We start from the raw sequence: 15973 nt of genomic DNA on the forward strand, positions 1-15973 counted from the left end.
TGTGATGGCTCGTTTTTTGCAGGATGAGGTGATGTTTTTAGTAGTATAATTTTGGGGTGCATACGACTTTGATCATTTTATATGTTTTTGGGAGGGGAGCTATAAAAAATAAAGTTTGGGCATTTTTATTTACCCCATTCACCTGATGGGTTAAAGCATGTGATATTTTTATAAAACCCGTCGTTACAAACATGGATATCCCAAATACTTTTTTTCTATTTTCTAAAATTTTTAAATTACTTGAAATTAGGGGGAAAGGGGTGCTTTTATTACAATTTTTTTTTTTGTATTTTGCACTTCATACAAAACCTTTGGGGGCATTAACATTACTTTTTTTAATTACCGATTTATTCTGTAACTGAGGCCGACTAAGTAGCCCCAGTTACAGTAGTAATAGAGCCTCACTGCAGAGCTGATAGAGTTCTTGGAAGAGCCAGCAGTCTCCTGACCCCAGTGATCACATGATCGCTGGGGCCAGAAGAGGAGGCAGCCTAGTGCTTCCTCAGCTGTATACACAGTGCTCGTTCAGAGATAAAGTCCCAACCACCAAGACATTTATAGTCAATGGGCAGTCTGCAATTGGAGTTATCCAGGCTTTTCTCAAGATCCAATGGTCCTCAGGCCTCTTGCACACAAACATTGCGTTCCCCAACGCACTGAACAGATGCACAATTTGCGGCGGCTGGATCAAGATCCATTCAACTTGATGCAGAGTACACACAGGCCAGTGCCAGTGTATTGCAGGCGCAATACAGCCATGGGCACACAATATTAGTGTGCAAGAGGCCTTACAACTCTGCTGCGCTCAAACTGCCTGTGGGCTTTTCTGAGGCCTGCAAGATTACAGAAAAGCCTGGAGAACCCTTTTAAAAGGGGTTGTGTCACGAAACATTCTACTTTTCTTCAAACCAGCACCTGAATACATCTGTCTGAATGCAATTAAAAATTTTGCATAGAGGTACTCAAAATGTATCTGTATAGCGGCACCTGCTGTTTGTTCTTTTCCTTATTTTTTGTCCGTCTCACTGTGCTGGTCGAACATGCTCAGTTTAAGACCTCATACATACGACTTTGTGGTCCGCAATACACTGATGCTGCCCGTGTGCATTCCACAATTTACAGAATGGGCACCCATATTAGAAATGCCCATTCTTGTCCAGAAAACAGACAATAGGAATTTTTTTTGTAGGGCCATTGAACGGAGTAAGAGATGCAGACAGCACACACTGCTTTCCACATCTTTTGCAGCCCTGCTGAAGTGAATAGTCTGCATCAGAGCCGCATTTTTTTTGCAGTTCGAATGTGGACCCAAGACATTTGTGTGCATGAGGCCTAAATCTTCAACTGGCACCAGCCATATGTTCTGTTAGAAGAGGTTACAGATACAGGGAGAGAGCTGCAGCAGAAAGACCACCACATGAACTGCCAGTCTATAGATAATCTAGCAGAGCAATTAGAGCAGTGAATGGGGAGATCTCTGGATCCATGTGAGGTACAGGGCAGGGTCTAGCTTTGTTAGAAAGGTACTGTAAAACTAGATGATGTCTCATTTTGTTTTTTTTAATTAATCATGGCATAACCCCTTTAACTATAGGCAGAATTCTTGTGATGTTGTGTGCCCCCACATCTCACAGAATAAATTACACAACAATTGAATTGCAAAACACCAAATCTGTATTTACAGACAGAAGGCAAGTCACATGGCAACAAACAAAAACATAACTTAAAGCAAAAAAATAAAAATTATAAATAAAAAAAAAGATGTGGAATAGAGGCATGAAATAAATACATACAAGTCAATATGGATAACAGGGGTGTGTGTGTGTGTGGGGGGGGGGGGTTCCCAATAATTAAATACTGAGTCATCAGGGTTGATAAATACAAAGCCAGGTACGGCAGACGACATGTAGGCCTGTCCCTCCCCCACTGAGATTTCCCCGCACAGGTGTCAAGGTTTCTATAAGGAGCAGCTGTTTTTATGGAAAAACAAAACATGGGTTTCTGCAAGTCTTCAGATGAAGGGAACAGATTTTAGTTGCAGAAAACTTTCTGCAATAAAGTCTGCTGCATGTGAAGTCGCCCTAACACTCCGGTCACAACCAAAGCCACTTTTACAACTGTTAGATGTAGAGTCCCCTACTGCCAGGTCTTTACAATGTAAGACACCAGAGTTTACCCTCTGCAACAGGGTGGCGACAGCAGTGTGAGCTTCAGATGTGACAGGAATACCATAAAGACACACGTCACTGACTATTCTATGGAGAATTTACCCGTAAAAATATATTTAAAGGTGAATGCACAATGGACTCCATTTCAGCAACTATTGCAGAGGTGGAGGGGAAGATAATGACTTCAGTGCGGCCAGTCTTCCTGGACTTCAGTTCTTGAGCAGCAGGTTGAGGAATGCACATTTCTGCTCCATTAGTCTCTACAGGAGTTCCCGAGATTGCAGGGTACAGTACCCGGCTATTTCCAGATCTCACGTGGAGATGAATGGAGTGGCAGTTTGCATACCCGACCTACTGCTCTGTTCATTTCAGGGGGCTCAGAGGGGTACAGGGTACTTTCTCATGATTGTTAGGGGTCCCAGTGGTAATCTAAGGCCTCTTGCACACAACTGCATGTATTTTGCAGTCTGCAAAAGATGCGGAAGACAGTGTGCATTCTGTATTTTGCGTAACGGAACAGCTGGCCCCCAATAGAACAGTCCTATCCTTGTCCGTAATGCAGCCAATAGGACACGTTCTCAGTCTTTGCGGAACGGAAATACGAATACACACGGAGTACCTTCCGTTTTTTTGTGGACCCTATGAAATGAATGGTTTGGTATATGGTACACAAAAAAAGGGAACAGACACAATATGAAAATACGTTTGTGTGCATGAGGCCTAATAGTTGTGCCAATTCCTGTAGATAGGGGATAAGTTAACTGGTGCACCCCATTAAGTCTTGGATCATGACTGGTGGCTATGGATACACTTAAGAGCCCTTGTACATGACCGTATGCCCTCCGAGATATATGGTCCATATGTCCCAGAGCAGCATTGATTGTGTACACAGGAGCACACAGCATCATAGATAGCAATGATGCTGTATACTCCCATACACACACACAATCAATGCCGCTCTGGGACATATGGCCCGCTCACAGACTATGTCGGAGGGCATACAATCGTGTGCAAGGGCCCTAACAGTTACAGCCCTTTACATCAGAGTCATCATGCAGAAACCAGTTTGACAACACATTTACTGGAGGCAGAGCCAAATCAGCTTCATGGAAAAAAAGCAGCTCAACAGTCAAACCATGCCATTGCCCAGGGTATTAAGTCAGATGGAGCACCCCTTTAAGGACCACATGGCTTCTACAGAACATTTGTAATAGTGCAAGAAAAAATGTAATCCTTTTACCTGACTAATAGGAAAATCCTTTCACAGTGTGTACATACATGGTGGGTTGGGGAGGTCTTGACAGTGTTAAAGTACAGTTTGCATTGATATATAAACTCAAGACAGAATTGCAGGGCCCCAAACATAAAAACCATCCAGGAACTGTACTTTGCATCCCATGCAGAGTATACCTGAGGCTTCAATAATCTGAGCTTTCCAGTCCCACATCCAGTGCAGACAAAAGTTTTCAATGGTAAAACGTCACTTATAGCAGGGGCATAAAGTTCAACTTTTTGCCCCTCAATTAAATTTTTTGAGAACTGAAATAAAAAAATATATAAAAAAAAATAGTGACCATGTGAACTGATGGGAATTACATGGAAAACAAGCCTGGAACAGCATCAGGTTAAGGCAAGAAGGGCAGACGATGCCCTTGGAGGTAAGTATGTACACAGTCTGTCTGAACGTCGTCACCATTTAATTTGTGGCAAAAATAAATAGTACAGAGATGTGAAAAATATCTATATTAATCCCAGCTATTCACCCACAAAACACAGCCCCAAAAATAAAAATAGAAAATGCCAGGGGCTTCTCAAGTAAATTTCCATCTCCCACAGTTTTCATGTGGGATAAACAAAAATATAAATCTCCATACAGCGAGCATTCCCAGAGGCTAGACTAAAGTACATGTGTCGTCCGGCATCTTAGAAGGAAAAATAAAAGTTCTAGTGTCACTTGAAAGCACATTCACAGTTTCTGTAGAGTTCAGGGACACTTTTCAAATGATATGTAGCAGCTTGTGAATGTCTGGAATGCTCTAGGATCTTTCAGGCCTGAAACAAGACACAAGAAACTTTTAGACAAACTGTGGAGTTCATGTGAAGTAAGGGAAGGGGTGTGAGAAAACAGAAGTAATTTTAGTACTGACCCCAATATGGGTTACATCCCCTACCAAATGAGTTTAAGGGTGCTAAAGGTCGCTACGTAAGAGACAAAAAATAAAAATGAGATGTAGGCAATATCAGATTGGCTGGAGGCCAGACCCCCACCAATCAGCCGTTTGAAGAGTCTGCTGTGCTCACTGAAGCTTGGGGAGCACTGCGGCAATCTCAGCTTTCCAAGCACAGCGCCGTCCATTGGATGGTGGCTGTGCTCGGTATCACAGTTCAGCCCCATTCACTTGGATCACTGGCCCAGGAAGAGGCTGTGGCACTCAGCACAGTGGCCTCTTCAGTGAGGGTACCAGGAGTCCCCCACCAATCTTTTATTCATGCCAATAAAGAAAAAAAAAATTTAGGCCGAGTCCCATTCAAGTGAATAGGGCTGGGCTGCAATATCAAACACAGCCGGTAACCAAGGGACAAGTGAGCTCCATGGCCTCCTCAACAAACTGCTGATCTGCTGTGCCCCTGAGTATAGGCCATCAATATGAAGCTCTCCAAGAACCCCTTTAATGGCTGCAGTTTATCCAGATCCACTCCAAGTGAAGAGCTGGAAGATTGGTCACTACACCAAGTCCCTGATCATCCATCTACCCCATGGCAGGTATTGGTTTTTGTATAATAGCATGCACTTACCCCTCCTAACACTAAGATTAAGGCCTCTTGTCGTTTGGTCCAAAACCTCGCTTGGATATCCGACGATATAGCGAGCTCTGTTTCACTGAAGGCAAAGAGACAATGACATTGTAATTAAATCCATCAGGCATACATCATTAGTATTAATAAAAGGCTTAATTAACTAGAGTTAAATGTTCTGCGCAGATCCACAGCAGTCACACCAACAGTGGCAGAAAGGGGTTCTGCTGCGGAATATGGGACAGGGCCTCAAGTTGAATGGTCATTAAATTGTTTAAGTGTAGAGACTTTTATTAGGTTAATATTTTCATGTTTATTATGGTGTCTGCAGTTTTCAGTGGCAGAGATCCCCGCAGTTTGCGCGCCAGTGGTTTAAAGCTGCACAAGGAATGAACATGTCCCTTGTTTAGCAGTGTCCAGACAGAGGCTGCTTGACGTTGCGGCAGGAGTTTGCTTGCAGTTTGAACAACTGTGGCAGAAACCATCTGAGTGTGCCCTTACAATGTATTAGTACAGGTAAGAACCATCTGGAGTGGTGCTGGGCAAGGGATGTGTAACTGCATGTCCACTGCTACAAAAAACTAAAAGATGCGGCATCAGGAGGAATTTGGAAAACATCCTCAAGCAGATCTAAATGGTTAAATTTTACCCAAGACCAGAACATTTTAATAATCTATACTTCATATCCCTTTTAGGTATTCCACAACATAGAAAAGTTGTCATGCCCTGTAGGGTACATCACCACAGGTATGACAAGGAATAGCACTATAAATACGGTGCCATACAAACTACACAGCAGCACATTGTGTATACCCTTAGGCTGGTGTCACAAGCGGGTTCAGTGCTAGGGAGGTCAGTATTCCGTATAGAGCTCAATGCATTGAACTTGCTTGTGAGAAACCAGCCTTAGGGCTCTTTCAGAGAAGAGTGTCCTGTGCAGGGATCACACGCTATTCCCCATTATGGACACTGCTCATTTCTCTGGAGTGCACGGCATTACACTGATTTATAATCCTGTGCGTCTCTGCATGACCTTACTGCTACAGAATCAGTGAGCATTATTTCAGTATGATTCTGTAGCAGTAAGGTCATGGAGAGACAGCATTATAAATCAGTATAATGGTTAGCACTCCTGAGAAACAAGTAGTGTCCATAATGGGGAATCACACACAAGGAGTGAGATTGAAAGAGCTCCAAGGCTACAGATGTGTGGCAAACCTGAATTGGACAGCACTAACAAAGTGGATGAGATTAAAGGGGTTATCATTAACTCCTATAATGACCCCACCCCCATTGTCTGGGCCCCTCATGTAGGTTATGCACCCACGTTGCTCCTGATGCCTGAACAACTGCATCCTGGGAGGCTCGGCCCTGCTGCAGCCTGCTATCGGCTGCTCATCCCCTATCAGATGTTTTGATCTGCACAATGGGGAGATGCAGCGGCGGGCATCAGGAGCAACACAAGTATAACCCCCTTTAAGAAATCTCATCCCATAGGATAATAAATTGACCTGCAGAACAGATTTGAAATCTGCAACATGGCAATTTAGGCTTTAGCTGTCCCCAGTGGAGAATGTGAAGTCCACTGGCTTTTCTGCAGCAAAAACCACATGTAGTAAATGCAATTTTAGTGGAATTTTTCTGCTACAATTTTTTGTGACGTGTTGATGCGACCTAATGTAGGATTTACTGTGGTTTATGAACTTACCATCAATAGATGCAGCAGACCCCTGATTCAGGGAAGGATTGCTAATAGCAAATGGTGCTCCAGCCGGTGGCTGCTCGTAAGACTTCAACAGGCTCCAATGTGGATCAACCTCGTATGGATACAACAGATTGCTTAGTACTGCTGGACCCGACTTGATTGGGGGCCTCTCGAGATTGTGCATGTTCACTTGGCTGTGGTGAAGTCTCTTAAGCATCTCTGCACTGGCATAGTTGCTGCTGGAAGCAGAGCTTAACATACCATGTTTGGCCCTCTTTGTGAAGGGCTCCCCAAGCTCTAGATGAGTGGCTCTGGCAAATGGGTGCTCTGTAAACAATGACGAGATCATACGATAAGAGTGCTCTGATCCATTCATGCTTACATTGCTGGTTTGTGGGTTGGGGGAAGAGGCCCACGGAGGACAGTTCTGTTCAGGATGCTGCATCCTTTCTAACAAGTGGGTGATTCCTTGTAGGTCAGGCTGCAGGCACCTATAGCTGCCGACTTGCTGGCCACTTTGAAGCTTATTTTCTTGCTCACTCTTACAGTCTGTTTCTGATTGTGTGGTCTTGTTTGACTGGGCAGGTGCCCGTTTAGGTTTCTCATGGTTCAGAGTCTTTGTATTCGTTGGGGGAGACCCTTTTAACCTAGCACCATCCAGCTGCATAGGTGACACATCAACCCCTTGTAGAGCGGGGGGACAACCGGTGCGCCTCATTTTTATGACAAGACCTGGGTTTTTACTCCTGCTGCCGCCGCCAGGTTTGTGGAGAAGGTCATAGTTTTGTTTGTGGATCAGTTTCTGGTGTAGGATTAACACCTCAGGGTATAAGGTTTTGTAAGTGCAGTACGGACAGGTACGCACTAACAATAAGGCACCATTATATAAAGTGGCAGGTAAGTCCTTAGCTTTTATACATAAGTCCAAAGGAACAGGCTCTAAATCATCTGGTATATTAGGTGTAAAGACTTGGCTTTCCACAGAGGTCTCTTCATATGAGCACATTTCTAGGTCAAGGGTTTCATCACAAGCCAATGAAATGTCCTCCATAATGGGTGTCCTTGGCAGTTCCTCCTCCAGCACAGACTTTTCTGGCTCCTGTTTGACAGTGGCTTTTGCCTCCCCTTGGAAGAGTTGCTTTGTGTTCACCAGTTTATTACGCAGGGCTGACATCCTCTTGGGGGGTTTGGAGAGCAAAGTGTCCTCTTTGGTATCAGTTATGGGTGTCTGGGACACTTTGTTTTCCTGCATGTTGGCAGGAGGAGGATCTGGGGACCTCTTAAGTAGTTGTAAACTTTTACTGATGCTTCTCACACGAGCATTAGATTCTCCAGGCTTAAATTTGTGGTGCCTCTCCAAGTGATACCTCAGGGATGTTTTCTGTGCAGCAGCATAATCACAAAATTCACATTTGTATGGCTTTTCACCTGCAAGAGAACAAAGGTGTAAGAAGGTAACCCAAATCAAACATGTACCTTGTCACAAATTCTGGGTTAAACAGCCAATTAAAGGATTTTTACTATATAGAGAAACTTCTAAATTAGATCTGGCCATAAGACTTGGGCAGAGAAGTTAGCTTGTAGACTGGTCTGCTACTAGAAATTTCTACTTTAGACACATCATGAACTTGAGAGGAAAAAAATAAAAATTTTTTTACCTGTATGAGTCCTGAGATGAATATTGAGGTAATAGTTTGAGCGAAAGCTCTTTCCACAGAAACCGCATTCCCTGGAAGCTGGAAGGCCTTTGGTTTTAGAGATTGCTTGTCCATCATCAATTTTTTCTACAGTTAACAAAAGCACAGGTCCATTAGGAGAAATCACATTTACAAATGCCACCAAGATGTATTGCCTGCCTCTGAGGCCAGGGCTAGACCAAGACAGTGGGACTCAAGTCGAAATGACAATAGAAGTGAAGAGCTTTGGTCTTTGGCATCCTGTACGTGAGATGAGTCAGGGACAGGACTCATCTCAGGTTAATTTGCATATGTATCAAATCGTGTTTTTTACACAATAAAAGCACACAGAGCTATGGGGACTGGGTATTGCGGATGTGCTAGCGGCCATCTAGCAACCCATGTCCTCAGCTCTATACCCAAAATCTGGGTGACAGGTTCCCTTTAAGTCCAAAGTGCATTGTCTACACATGCAACTATGTATGCAGGGTTGATATATTGGACTGCATATAGGGGCTCCATGCCCATATTGCAGACCTTTAAAGTCCAGTCTGCTATATACGAGCACTGGCCATGTGCATTCCGTGCTGCAGACCCATTGACTTGAATGAGTCCACAATCCACAAAATAGGACTTCACCTATCTTTTGCAGAGGCACTTTGAAGCACTTCTGCAAGCAGCATTTTTGGTGTCTGCCTCCAAAGAGGAATGGAGACTGAATGGAGGCAAACTGATGCATTCTAAGCGGATCCTTTTACTGTCAGAATGCATTAGGGCAAAACGGATCTGTTTTGGACCGCTTGCGAGAGCCCTGAACAGATCTCAAACACAAAGCCAAAATGCCAGTGTGAAAGTAGACCAAGCCCCAAGTTACATAGTTGTTCGTGTTGAACAAACTTGTGTTTTCAAGTTCGGCATACAAGTTCGGGTTATCCAAGAATCCCATTATGTATTCCGCTACCCCAGACCATAATGAAATTCTATGATGGCATGCACCACAGAAGCCTATAGAGGCATGCCATTATAATAGAAGTCTATCACAAGCATAGACTTGTGATGGAATGCCTCTTAAAGGAAACTAGTCATCTGGATTTTGGGTATAGAGCTGAGGATATGGGCTGCTAGATCGCCGCTAGCACAGAGCCCAAGCCACACCCACCGAATCTCCTCCTTGCTCCCCAAAGTCACAAAGCTAGAGTGCCATAATCTCGCAAGATTATGGCACTAGCTTTGTGACGTTGGGGAGCAAGGAGGATCCAGGGCGGTGATGGGCTCCTTCACAGTGGGTGTGGCTGGGCTCAGAGTCAGAGAACATCGACTCATCTAAGGTTAATTTACATATCTATAAAATAGTTTTTTTGACACAATAAAAGCACAGAGTACTATGGGGACTGGGTATTGTGGATGTGCTAGCAGCCCATGTCCTCAGCTCTATACCCAAAATCCAAGTGACAGGTTCCCTTTAAAGAATTCAGTTATGGTCCGTGGTAGCAGAATCCATAATGGGATTCTTGGATAACCCGAACTTGAAACAAACACTAATAGTTGTGCCTTCGCCACTTTTCAAAAATTCTGTTAGCTGTAAGTCAATAGGAAAAAAAAAAAAAAAAAAATCTAAAGTCCACAAATAGTGCATTTTTGGGTGATTAGTATGTATGGGTGGTTGCAAACTATACCTACAAAAAACAAAATGACTACATGTTGGCAAAGAGGAAGTCACATATGCCACTTGTGGCAGTTTTCAATCGAGTCTGAGGTTCAGGAGCTAAAGGGAAGTGCCAGTCTTTTCATTATACATTTCCTTTCTTTGACTCAAATTGCTTAAAAAACTGCAAGTGTTAATCCAGCATTTGTGAATTGCATTAACAGATATGACATTTTCCCTGATCCACCACTAGAGGGTGATCTGAGCAACCAAATGTTTAAACATGTTAAAGGTGACAAAGCAGAATGTGGATGTATCAGTCACACTTTTCCTTCTCCATTCTGCAGAATTGGGAATTTCTGAATAAGGGCAGCATTGAAGAGACAGATAATAGCATGGAAAAGACAGTCTGATACTAGTTTCTTACCATTCATTTGATCATCTCCTGAGTCAGATTCATCCTCCATCTTAACTGTCTCCTGATCCTCCACACTGGCTGGAGTTTCTGGAGAGCTGGCAGACAGCAGTCCTTCAATGTTACTCATGGTTGAGGACTCTGAATCACTCCTGTCCTTCCTGTGTACACGGGAATGCATTACCAGCTGTTGGTAGGTCTTAAACCACTTCCCACAGTCAGAACAGAATGGGGTCTTATCCTGCACCCCTTGAACCTTTCTTTCCTCCTCCGTATTCCCGTTTTTAGGCTCATCAAGTCCCTGTGCCTGTGTGACTCCCGCACAGTCTTTACCTTTAGTAGTGTCTGTCTCACCCAAGAGAACAGACTGATTCATCTTTCCTGTATTCCAAACATCGGTGATCTCATCCTTGTCAGAATCAGTTTCCAAGTTGACTTCAAAGAATGGCTCCTTTACACGACCAAAGCCTAAGGCCACTTTGCCTTTAGTTGCCAGCTGCCAAGCTTGGTAGGTGTTGAAAGGGTCCAGTTCTCCAATCCATTTGCAGGATTGTTTAGGGTTTTTGGCAGGTGGCTTTGAGGGCTTTAGATTTAAGAAGTTTAGGAAGTCTTCTTTGGGGACATCATCTGGTTCCTCCTTGGTAGCAGACGCCTCACAAGTCCCCAGCTTCAATCCTTTGATATGAATCTTACTATGATCCAACAGGGACTCTTTGTCAGGAAAGAAGAAGCCACATACCATGCACAGCTTATAGGGGGAGGTAACATTTTTGTCCACTTGTTCTTGGACAATCTCGTTTATGGTGACGGGGGTCTCAATAACCACCTGTTTATTTCTCCATCCTGTTCGGCTGGAATGGGTCCGCTTATGGTTTTTGAGAAACCAGGGCTCTTTGAATCTCCTACCACAAATATTGCAAGAGTATGTGAAGGAATCCTTGTGCTTCTTCATGTGGGTTTCTAAGTCTGTTGAATCATTAAAGGTCTGACCACACACCTCACAGTCTGACCCTTCATTGTCATCTTTATCCTCCTTCGCAGACCCCCCGACACTCTTCCTGCGCTTGTCTTCAGGGCCAAGATACTCTGCCTCCACACAAAGAACAGTGGGCTCACATAAAGTTGGTCTATGCCGAGTCAGAACATGCTTTCCAAGATCTTCATGATGTTTATAGGACTCATTACAAAATATACAGTCAAAAGTCGCATCCCCCTCAGCTTGTATCAGAAAACTTTCCTGCAATGTTTTCTGGGACATTGCATTTCGTCGCTTCATAGCCCGGGATGAACGAGAGCTTTCCATTTGGGAGCAGACAGAGCTACCTATGCCGTCAGGACCTTCAATAAATTCAGCGAGGGACTGAATGGGCATGGTTGCTGCCAGTTTTAGGACACAATAAGCCAACTTAGCCCCTTTTAGATCACAGCAGAGATGGGTGATGCACTCATTCAGGGGAGCCCAAGTGTTGCTGTTAAGGCACTAATCAGATGGAGGGGGTCTTTAGGCCACAAATGGCTTGGGCAGGATCAAGAGAATAGTCTTTAGTCAATACCTACATCTTCCTCAGATGCAAGATGAAGAGTCAAGGAATACTCCATAACACCCAGACCTAAATAAGAAGAAAGACAAAGGGTTAGTACAGTAACCAGCTAATACAAACATACAGTAGACTGGAAATATATACACATGTTATTTTAGTCATGCAGAATTCTTCCATCCCTGTCCCCACAACTGGGGGGGCATTAAAAGTGTCCAACATGAGAACAATGTTCCTTTGTCTCCTGACAGTTTCAATGGAGTTTTCTATGAAATAAGTAATGTTTGGTGGCACAAAGCTCCCAAGGACCCCCCTGCCACAATTAACATATGTTTGGAGGACATTCCACACCCTTCATAGGTTGTTGAATAGAAGGGGAAAAAAAAAAAAAAAAAAAAAAAAAAAGTAGGAACATATCATACCCTTAGTATCAGGACAACAGCATCAAAAAAAAAAAAAAAAATTGCTAGTTTTGGCACACTATTTTTTTAGTAAAACTTTGGAGACTTGCTTTCACATTAGTCTTGGGTAAGCATTTACTACTTTAAAGTGCCATGGTATTTAGGGGCACATAATCTTACTGCAGTGGGGGCAGCTATAGACAAAAAAAAAAAGCAAAAATATATATATATATATATATATATATATATATATATATATATATATATATATATATATATATATATATATATATATATATACACACACACACACACATATACATACACACACACCTCTCACAAGGTTAATCTCTGCCAGAGTTCTTCATAAAGGCCATGGCTGCCATTACTAAGAAGATACAATTAGGAAGTGCCAAAGAGACAGACTAGACACAGCTGAGGAAAATGGCTTCCTCAGACCAGAGGAGCTCACCCAAGCTGCCACTACCCAGCCTCTATTGTTGTGGTAACTCCACCAAACTTTTCTTCTAGCTTGGGAGGTAATTGAATCAGATGTAAATGAAGAGTTAAGTGTTTGTTCTAGAAGGTGTGAAGGGGTTTTTCTTTGTGCCAGAAGGAGGAAGATAAAATAAGAGTAGAAGGGGAAGAAGCAGCCCCAGTAATGGAGATTTACAGAAGGTCAGGAGAGAAGAACAGGATCATCAATAAGAGCCTCCACATTGCTGGGGCAGACATATTGCAGAACACCCAGTCCCTTCTTGCCCATCTCATCAGCTGTCCCAACAGGGTGGCACCAGTATAGTCGCCACCATCCTGCTGCAGGGATGTATTAGTCAGCACTCAGCAGGTCACCCAGGGGGGGATCCAAACCAGCCCTGCCCCCATCCCAGTCCCACTCATTATCAATATCTCTAGGTCACTCACCCCTCAACTTATTCTCCAAGGTCAAGCAGTAGGCGCCTTGGCCATTAGAGGTGCCCGAGGAGGGCTGGTGCAGAACTCCCCACTAATAACAAACCTGCCCAAATCAAGCGCTAATTACAGACGCCACTGAGGAGGCGGCTGCGGCTCCGCTCCGGCTTCCTGTTGAGCTCTTTCTTCCAGAGGACACTAGAAGAAGCCTTCGCTTCCCAATGCCGCCTCCTCCTATAGATACAGCAACTTTCTGAGGCGGCGATCCCCGGGGACGTCCAGGACATGGCAGTGCTAGAAGTTGCGGATGCTGGCCATTACCTGCAGTGTTCTCGGCGCTGGATGCGGGGAGCCCTCTACCTGCCGTCTCCTCCTCCCGCAGCGGCTGGCGTTGTTCTTCTTCTCATATTTGGGAGGCTGTGCGGTGTCTTGTACTTCCTGGCTGTGGGGCGCTCTATCTCCTCCTGTCTTTATAGCTGTGTCCGTCCTCGTGTCCCCGCCCCCTCTCATCCTCTTCTGTACCCCTGCCCTGCCTCTCCTCCATGACCAGGTGCACAGCCTCATGCATGGGATGCCATAGGTACACATTACCATGGAGGGGGAGGGGGCACTTCTTCATCGTGTAGGAGTAGAAAACCCCTCATATTATTACCACTTCTCTTCTTTATGACTAGTTAGTATTACTTCTTCACACACACTTTTTGGTGGCTTTTAGGGTTACAAGGTGATTTTGGACTATGGCTGCCATAGGAATGAATGGGGTCAGAGCGCGTCTCGCCCATTTACTGCGACTGCAAGAAATCCAGCAGTGAATGCACAGCATTCATTCCTATGGCGAACTTTGGGCATGCCACAGCTGTCGCAACCAAATTTAGTAGTTTTGTAAAAATGTTACTTTTTTTTGTTTGTGGATTTCATCCTCTTCAATGCAAGGGGGAGATGTGCAGAAAATCCGCACCAAAACCACAAGTAACTGATGCGGTTTTGGATGCGGATGCGGAATTTCTGCCAGACTGCCCACAGCCGTGTGCAGGTGGTCATACTGCGAATCTTATGTGAACGCACATAAGATCCGCATGGATTTCTGTGCATTTCTGCAGCGTATCCGCACCAAAATCAGCTATTTTTAACAGTAGTTTTTGGTGCGAACTTGATGCAGTTTTGCTGCTGGTGAAATCCACAGCTAAAACCGCAAACATAATTGACATGCTGAGGATTTGTAAATCTGCAATGTGTACATGAGACCTGTGCAATCTCATACACTTTGCTGGAACTGTATTAGGGTGGGTTCACACTAGCGTTAGGGATTCTGTCATGGCTTTCCGTTATAACATGGGCGGATCCGTTCTTCTGCCTATAGACTTGTATTATGACGGAATGTAAAACGGAAGCCTTTAATAGGCATTCTGTTTGCTCTCCGTCCTAGTAGAAGTCTATGGGAATCAAAACGGATCCGTCTGGGTCCCGTTCTGCAAGACGGAAAACAAAGTCCTGTGTATGGGCAGAAGAACGGATCCATCCTTCCGTCTTATGGATTCCGTTATGTTATAACGGAAAGCCATAACGGAATCCCTAACGTTAGTGTGAACCCACCCTTACGCTGCATTTTTTCTGCACGGAAATCGACACAGAAAAAACGCACATATTCCGCAACGTGTACAGGTGCCCTTAAGGCGCTTTCTCACGCTCCGGATCTTGTTGCAGTAACTTCCACAACGGAAAATCAGTTCCATTTATTTGAATGGGGAGGGAAGGACATGGATTTCTGCAAGCTCCAACCTCGTTCACGCGACCGTATGGCTTTTTCAGTGTTTTGCGGGCCGTTTAAAAAAGGATCCGTTTTTAAGTTTTTTTGTTTCAGTAGTGTTTCCGGTTCTGTTCTGTTTTTCTGTTCTGTTTTTCCGTACGGCGTATACAGTAATTACCTAGAAAACCTTGGGTTGGGCATAACATTTTCAATAGATGGTTCCGCAAAAATGGAACAGATGCGGGAGACATGCCAAGTACATTCCGTATGTGTTCAGTTTTTTTGCAGATTCATTGACTTGAATGGAACCACGGAACGTGATTTGCGGGCAATAATAGGACATGTTCTATCTTTGAACGGAACCTAAAAAACGGAAATACGGAAACAGAATGCATACAGAGTACATTCTGTTTTTTCTGCAGAACCATTGAAATGAATGGTTCCATATACGGAACTAAAAAAACCGCCCGTATACAGAACGCGAAAAAACGTTTGTGTGAACAAGCCCTAATAAAGTACCAGCTAAATAGATGAGATTTTCCATTTCTCATGTAAATGGTGCAGAAACTTTCTGTGTGAAAATTAAACTGTCAACTGTTTGTGCAGGTTTTTAGCTCAGATTTCACCTTTTTCAATGTAAAGGGTGAAATCTGGGGACAAATCTGCATCAAAATCTGCAAATAAAAGAGTTGGTGAGGAAACAGTGAAAACCACACAAAAATACACCCAGAAAATCCAGATACACTCCACTGCCATGGTTATATGCCCTATTCCTATAGAGAAACCTATTATTCGTAAGGAAGAACACCGGCAAAAAGCACTTTCTTTAATGCCTGTTTTTTATTCACTAAAAATGCCCCAAAAACCTTTTTTATAGTGGTATTTTGGCAGCTTTTTTTTTTCCAAAACAACTATATGAACTAATTTTTTTCTTAAATTTTCCCCCATATAGAGAAAATGGCAAAACAAC

At 43.8% G+C, this 15973-nt stretch overlaps 1 protein-coding gene across 1 annotated transcript; it reads right to left on the reverse strand.

The window, feature by feature from the left end:
- Nucleotides 1-1340: 1340 nt before the first annotated feature.
- ZNF217 (zinc finger protein 217) lies at nucleotides 1341-13713 on the reverse strand. The gene is made up of 6 exons (XM_044298447.1): nucleotides 13578-13713; nucleotides 10418-12015; nucleotides 8328-8453; nucleotides 6673-8097; nucleotides 4965-5049; nucleotides 1341-4220 (listed from the first exon to the last, which is right to left on the reverse strand). The coding sequence occupies exons 2-5, from the start codon at nucleotides 11775-11777 to the stop codon at nucleotides 4982-4984; spliced, it is 2979 nt and encodes a 992-aa protein (XP_044154382.1). The 5' UTR covers nucleotides 11778-12015; nucleotides 13578-13713; the 3' UTR covers nucleotides 1341-4220; nucleotides 4965-4981.
- Nucleotides 13714-15973: the final 2260 nt, after the last annotated feature.

The sequence above is a fragment of the Bufo gargarizans genome, chromosome 6 (assembly GCF_014858855.1).
Source record: "Bufo gargarizans isolate SCDJY-AF-19 chromosome 6, ASM1485885v1, whole genome shotgun sequence".
NCBI classification, from domain to species: domain Eukaryota; kingdom Metazoa; phylum Chordata; class Amphibia; order Anura; family Bufonidae; genus Bufo; species Bufo gargarizans.